Genomic DNA, 7,954 nt, shown 5'->3' with positions numbered 1-7,954 from the left:
AGAGAGAGAGAGAGAGAGAGAGAGCGAGAGAGAAAGAGAGACAGAGAGAGAGGGGGGGGTGAGAGAGAGAGAGAGAGAGAGAGAGAGAGAGAGAGAGAGAGGGGGGGAGAGAGAGAGAGAAAGAGAGGGAGAGAGAGAGAGAGAGAGAGAGAGAGAGAGCGCGAGAGAGAAAGAGAGGGAAAGAGAGAGACGGGGGGTGAGAGAGAGAGGGGGGGTGAGAGAGAGAGCGAGCGAGCGAGCGAGCGAGAGAGAGGGGAGAGAGAGAGAGAGAGAGAGAGAGAGAGAGGGGGGGAGAGAGAGAGAGAGAGAAAGAGAGGGAGCGAGAGAGAGAGAGAGAGAGAGAGAGAGAGAGAGAGCGCGAGAGAGAAAGAGAGACAGAGAGACAGAGAGACAGAGGGGGGGTGAGAGAGAGAGGGGGGTGAGAGAGAGAGAGAGCGAGAGAGAGAGAGAGAGAGAGCGCGAGAGAGAGAGGGGGGAGAGCGAGAGAGAGGGAGAGAGAGAGAGAGGGGGGGGAGAGAGGGAGAGAGAGAGAGATAGAGAGAGAGGCAGGAAGAGACAGGTCAGGACCAGGGTTATGGTCAGGGAACTCTCTCTCCACCCCCTGAAACTCCTGGAATGTGGGAACATTCTCTTCAGGTCAAAACAAGACAGCGAGCTTGTTTTTCACAGTTGTTGGTTATTTGTGTATGCTCCACAATAAATAAGTGGATCCTAAACCAGTCAGGGGATGACCGAGTCTCTCTCACCGGTTAACCAATCAGGGGATGACCTAGTCTCTCTCACTGGTTAACCAATCAGGGGTATATATGACCTAGTCTCTCTCACTGGTTAACCAATCAGGGGTATATATGACCTAGTCTCTCTCACCGGTTAACCAATCAGGGGTATATATGACCTAGTCTCTCTCACTGGTTAACCAATCAGGGGTATATATGACCTAGTCTCTCTCACCGGTTAACCAATCAGGGGTATATATGACCGAGTCTCTCTCACCGGTTAACCAATCAGGGGTATATACAGTTCCTTCGGAAAGTATTCAGTCCCCTTGACTTTGACGACATTTTGTTACGTTACAGCCTTATTCTAAAATTGATTAAATAGTTTTTTTCCCTCATCAATCTACACACAATACCCCATAATGACAAGGCAAAAACACGTTTTTAGACATTTTTGGTAATTTTACAATACAAATACAAAACATAAATATTAAATTTACATAAGTATTCAGACCATATACTCAGTACTTTGTTGAAGCACCTTTGGCAGCGATTACAGCATCGAGTCTTCCTGGGTATGACGCCACAAGCTTGGCACACCTGTATTTGGGGAGTTTCTCCCATTCTTCTCTGCAGATCCTCTCAAGCTCTGTCAGGCTGGATGGGAAGCGTCGCTGCACAGCTATTTTCAGGTCTCTCCAGAGATGTTCGATTGGGTTCAGGTTGGCTGGGCCACTCAAGGACATTCAGAGACTTGTCCCGAAGCCACTCCTGCATTGTCTTGGCTGTGTGCTTAGGGTTGTTGTCCTGTTGGAAGGTGAACCTTTGCCCCAGTCTGAGGACCTGAGCGCTCTGGAGCAGGTTTTCATCAAGGATCTCTCTGTACTTTGCTCTGTTCAGCTTTGCCTCAATCCTGACTAGTCTCCCAGTCCCTGCCGTTGAAAAACATCCCCACAGCATGATGCTGCCACCACTGTGCTTCACCGTAGGGATGGTGCCAGGTTTCCTCCAGATGTGATGCTTGGCATTCAGGCCAAAGAGTTGACTCTTGGTTTCATCAGACCAGAGAATCTTGTCTTTAGGTGCCTTTTGGCAAACTCCAAGCGGGCTGTCATGTGCCTTTTACTGAGGAGTGGCTTCCGTCTGGCCACTCTACCATAAAGGCCTGATTGGTGGAGTGCTGCAGAGATGGTTGTCCTTCTGGAAGGTTCTCCCATCTCCAAAGAGGAACTTTAGAGCTCTGTCAGAGTGACCATCGGGTTCTTGATCACCTCCCTGACCAAGGCCCTTCTCCCCCGATTGCTCAGTTTGGCCGGGCGGCCAGCTCTAGGAAGAGTCTAAAAACGTCTTCCATTTAAGAATGATGGAGGCCACTGTGTTCTTGGGGACCTCAAATGCTGCAGACAGTTTTTGGTACCCTTCCCCAGATCTGTGCCTCGACACAATGCTGTCTCGGAGCTCTACGGACAATTCCTTCGACCTCATGGCTTGGTTTTTGCTCTGACATCCACTGTCAACTGTGGGACCTTATATAGACAGATGTGTGCCTTTCCAAATCATGTCCAATCAATTGAATTTACCACAGGTGGACTCCAATCAAGTTGTAGAAACATCTCAAGGATGATCAATGGAAACAGGATGTACCTGAGCTCAATTTCGAATCTCATAGCAAAGGGTCTGAATACTTATGTAAATAAGGTATTTCTGTTATTTTAAATACATTTAAATAAAAACCTGTTTTCGCTTTATCACTATGGGGTATTATCTGTAGATTGCTGAGGATTTTTATTTATTATAATAATATGCCATTTAGCAGACGCTTTTATCCAAAGCGACTTACAGTCATGTGTGCATACATTTTTACGTATGGGTGGTCCCGGGGATCGAACCCACTACCCTGGCGTTACAAGCACCATGCTCTACCTTATTTTAGAATAAGGCTGTAACGTAACAAAATGTGGAAAAAGTCAAGGGGTCTGAATACTTTCTGAATGCACTGGATGACCTAGTCTCTCTCACTGGTTAACCAATCAGGGGATGACCTAGTCTCTCTCACCGGTTAACCAATCAGGGGTATATATGACCTAGTCTCTCTCACCGGTTAACCAATCAGGGGTATATATGACCTAGTCTCTCTCACTGGTTAACCAATCAGGGGATGACCTAGTCTCTCTCACTGGTTAACCAATCAGGGGATGACCTAGTCTCTCTCACCGGTTAACCAATCAGGGGTATATATGACCTAGTCTCTCTCACCGGTTAACCAATCAGGGGTATATATGACCTAGTCTCTCTCACCGGTTAACCAATCAGGGGTATATATGACCTAGTCTCTCTCACCGGTTAACCAATCAGGGGTATATATGACCTAGTCTCTCTCACTGGTTAACCAATCAGGGGTATATATGACCTAGTCTCTCTCACTGGTTAACCAATCAGGGGATGACCTAGTCTCTCTCACTGGTTAACCAATCAGGGGATGACCTAGTCTCTCTCACCGGTTAACCAATCAGGGGTATATATGACCTAGTCTCTCTCACCGGTTAACCAATCAGGGGTATATATGACCTAGTCTCTCTCACCGGTTAACCAATCAGGGGTATATATGACCTAGTCTCTCTCACCGGTTAACCAATCAGGGGTATATATGACCTAGTCTCTCTCACTGGTTAACCAATCAGGGGTATATATGACCTAGTCTCTCTCACTGGTTAACCAATCAGGGGATGACCTAGTCTCTCTCACCGGTTAACCAATCAGGGGTATATATGACCTAGTCTCTCTCACCGAATAACCAATCAGGGGTATATATGACCTAGTCTCTCTCACTGGTTAACCAATCAGGGGATGACCTAGTCTCTCTCACTGGTTAACCAATTAGGGGATGACCTAGTCTCTCTCACCGGTTAACCAATCAGGGGTATATATGACCTAGTCTCTCTCACCGGTTAACCAATCAGGGGTATATATGACCTAGTCTCTCTCACCGGTTAACCAATCAGGGGTATATATGACCTAGTCTCTCTCACCGGTTAACCAATCAGGGGTATATATGACCTAGTCTCTCTCACTGGTTAACCAATCAGGGGTATATATGACCTAGTCTCTCTCACTGGTTAACCAATCAGGGGTATATATGACCTAGTCTCTCTCACTGGTTAACCAATCAGGGGATGACCTAGTCTCTCTCACCGGTTAACCAATCAGGGGTATATATGACCTAGTCTCTCTCACCGGTTAACCAATCAGGGGTATATATGACCTAGTCTCTCTCACTGGTTAACCAATCAGGGGTATATATGACCTAGTCTCTCTCACCGGTTAACCAATCAGGGGTATATATGACCTAGTCTCTCTCACCGGTTAACCAATCAGGGGTATATATGACCTAGTCTCTCTCACTGGTTAACCAGTCAGGGGATGACCTAGTCTCTCTCACTGGTTAACCAATCAGGGGTATATATGACCTAGTCTCTCTCACCGGTTAACCAATCAGGGGTATATATGACCTAGTCTCTCTCACTGGTTAACCAATCAGGGGTATATATGACCTAGTCTCTCTCACTGGTTAACCAATCAGGGGATGACCTAGTCTCTCTCACCGGTTAACCAATCAGGGGTATATATGACCTAGTCTCTCTCACCGGTTAACCAATCAGGGGTATATACAGTGGGGAAAAAAAGTATTTAGTCAGCCACCAATTGTGCAAGTTCTCCCACTTAAAAAGATGAGAGAGTCCTGTAATTTTCATCATAGGTACACGTCAACTATGACAGACAAAATGAGGAAAGAAAATCCAGAAAATCACATTGTAGGATTTTTAATGAATTTATTTGCAAATTATGGTGGAAAATAAGTATTTGGTCAATAACAAAAGTTTCTCAATACTTTGTTATATACCCTTTGTTGGCAATGACACAGGTCAAACGTTTTCTGTAAGTCTTCACAAGGTTTTCACACACTGTTGCTGGTATTTTGGCCCATTCCTCCATGCAGATCTCCTCTAGAGCAGTGATGTTTTGGGGCTGTCGCTGGGCAACACAGACTTTCAACTCCCTCAAAAGATTTTCTATGGGGTTGAGATCTGGAGACTGGCTAGGCCACTCCAGGACCTTGAAATGCTTCTTGCGAAGCCACTCCTTCGTTGCCCGGGCGGTGTGTTTGGGATCATTGTCATGCTGAAAGACCCAGCCACGTTTCATCTTCAATGCCCTTGCTGATGGAAGGAGGTTTTCACTCAAAATCACACAATACATGGCCCCATTCATTCTTTCTTTTACACGGATCAGTCGTCCTGGTCCCTTTGCAGAAAAACAGCCCCAAAGCATGATGTTTCCACCCCCATGCTTCACAGTAGGTATGGTGTTCTTTGGATGCAACTCAGCATTCTTTGTCCTCCAAACACGACAAGTTCTATTTTGGTTTCATCTGACCATATGACATATGACATTCTCCCAATCCTCTTCTGGATCATCCAAATGCACTCTAGTAAACTTCAGACGGGCCTGGACATGTACTGGCTTAAGCAGGGGGACACGTCTGGCACTGCAGGATTTGTGTCCCTGGCGGCGTAGTGTGTTACTGATGGTAGGCTTTGTTACTTTGGTCCCAGCTCTCTGCAGGTCATTCACTAGGTCCCCCCGTGTGGTTCTGGGATTTTTGCTCACCGTTCTTGTGATCATTTTGACCCCACTGGGTGAGATTTTGCGTGGAGCCCCAGATCGAGGGAGATTATCAGTGGTCTTGTATGTCTTCCATTTCCTAATAATTGCTCCCACAGTTGATTTCTTCAAACCAAGCTGCTTACCTATTGCAGATTCAGTCTTCCCAGCCTGGTGCAGGTCTACAATTTTGTTTCTGGTGTCCTTTGACAGCTCTTTGGTCTTGACCATAGTGGAGTTTGGAGTGTGACTGTTTGAGGTTGTGGACAGGTGTCTTTTATACTGATAACAAGTTCAAACAGGTGCCATTAATACAGGTAACGAGTGGAGGACAGAGGAGCCTCTTAAAGAAGAAGTTACAGGTCTGTGAGAGCCAGAAATCTTGCTTGTTTGTAGGTGACCAAATACTTATTTTCCACCATAATTTGCAAATAAATTCATAAAAAATCCTACAATGTGATTTTCTCAATGTTTTTTCCTCAATTTGTCTGTCATAGTTGACGTGTACCTATGATGAAAATTACAGGCCTCTCTCATCTTTTTAAGTGGGAGAACTTGCACAATTGGTGGCTGACTAAATACTTTTTTTCCCCACTGTATGACCTAGTCTCTCTCACTGGTTAACCAGTCAGGGGATGACCTAGTCTCTCTCACCGGTTAACCAATCAGGGGTATATATGACCTAGTCTCGGTTAGGCCAAGGCTTAGGGTCAGGGGTCAGGGGTTAGGGGTCAGGGGTTAGGGGTTAGGGGTCAGGGGTTAGGGGTTAGGGGTTAGGGGTTAGGGGTCAGGGGTTAGGGGTTAGGGGTCAGGGGTCAGGGGTTAGGGGTCAGGGGTTAGGGGTCAGAGGTTAGGGGTCAGTGGTCAGGGGTCAGGGGTCAGGGGTTAGGGGTCAGGGGTCAGGGTTTTAACTCACCACTCCTCCATGCGTTTCTCCAGGGCGGGGAGCAGGAACTGCTGGTGGAAACAGTATATAGAGCAGATGTTGGAGAAGATACCCATGACCACGTCAAGAGGGAAGGAGGAGCGAGAGCGCGCCTCCTCTAGGAGGGAGGAGCAGAACACCTGGTCCAGGAGGTGCAGCCGAGACACGTAGGCCTTCTCTGTGTGGAGGAGCTCATTGGCTATGTTGAACACGCGCTGCTGCACCGACAGCTGGGATAGGTCAGAGAGAGAGAGAGAGAGAGAGAGAGAGAGAGAGAGAGAGAGAGAGAGAGAGAGAGAGAGAGAGAGAGAGAGAGAGAGAGAGAGAGAGAGAGAGAGAGAGAGAGAGAGAGAGAGAGAGAGAGAGACAGAGACAGAGACAGAGACAGAGACAGAGACAGAGAGAGACAGAGAGACAGAGACAGAGACAGAGAGAGAGAGAGAGAGAGAGAGAAGAGAGAGAGAGAGAGAGAGAGAGAGAGAGAGAGAGAGAGAGAGAGAGAGAGAGAGAGAGAGAGAGAGAGAGAGAGAGAGAGAGAATCTGAAGTCAAATGTCTACTGTTTGCTGATGATCTGGTACCTAAAAGGAAGCGATGCCCACACATTCCATCACAAAGCCCTCACCTACAGCGAGATTGAACCTAGAGAAGAGTCCCCTCAGCCAGCTGGTTCTGGGGCTCTGTTCACAAACACAAACAGACCCCACAGAGCCCCAGGACAGCAACACAATTAAACCCAACCAAATTATGAGAAAACAAAAAGATAATTACTTGACACATTAGAAAGCATTAACAAAAAAACAGAGCAAACTAGAATGTTATTTGGCCCTAAACAGAGAGTACACAGTGGCAGAATACCTGACCACTGTGACTGACCCCAATTTAAGGAAAGCTTTGACTATGTACAGACTCCGTGAGCCTTAGGTCAGTTAGGATCACCACTTTATTTTAAGGATGTGAAATGTCAGAATAATAGTAGAGAGAATGATTTATTTCAGCTTTTATTTCTTTCATCATGTTCCCAGTGGGTCGGAAGTTTACATACACTCAATTAGTATTTGGTAGCATTGCCTTTAAATTGTTTAACTTGGGTCAAACGTTTTGGGTAGCCTTCCACAAGCTTCCCACAATAAGTTGGGTGAATTTTGGTCCATTCCTCCTGACAGAGCTGGTGTAACTGAGTCAGGTTTGTAGGCCTCCTTGCTTGCACACGCTTTTTCAGTTCTGCCAACACATTTTCTATAGGATTGAGGTCAGGGCTTTGTGATGGCCACTCCAATACCTTGACTTTGTTGTCCTTAAGCCATTTTGCCACAACTTTGGAAGTATGCTTGGGGTCATTGTTCATTTGGAAGACTCATTTGCAACCAAGCTTTAACTTCCTGACTGATGTCTTGAGATGTTGCTTCAATATATCCACATAATTTTCCTTCCTCATGATGCCATCTATTTTGTGAAGTGCACCAGTGCCTCCTGCAGCAAAGCACCCCCACAGCATGATGCTGCCACCCCCGTGCTTCACGGTTGGGATGGTGTTCTTCGGCTTGCAAGCCCGCCCCTTTTTCCTCCAAACATAACGATGGTCATTATGGCCAAACAGTTCTTTTTTTGTTTCATCAGACCAGAGGACATTTCTCCAAAAAGTACAATCTT

General features: G+C 46.4%; 1 protein-coding gene across 1 annotated transcript in view; it reads right to left on the bottom strand.

Annotated features, from left to right (window-relative positions):
- fgd1 (FYVE, RhoGEF and PH domain containing 1) overlaps positions 1-7,954 on the bottom strand; it is a gene marked incomplete at its 5' end in the record, with an annotated part of 178,809 nt that overhangs the window by 54,351 nt on the left and 116,504 nt on the right. Inside the window, one exon of the mRNA XM_084186771.1 lies at positions 6,295-6,533. Coding sequence (XP_084042897.1) covers positions 6,295-6,533 — 239 coding nt within the window. The remainder of the gene's footprint in view (positions 1-6,294; positions 6,534-7,954) is intronic.

This window comes from Coregonus lavaretus (genome assembly GCF_964263955.1).
Source record: "Coregonus lavaretus genome assembly, chromosome: 22".
Classification (NCBI taxonomy): Eukaryota; Metazoa; Chordata; class Actinopteri; order Salmoniformes; family Salmonidae; genus Coregonus; species Coregonus lavaretus.
The sequence above is the reverse complement of the archived record's forward strand: the minus strand, read 5'-3'. Positions and strand labels throughout refer to the sequence as shown.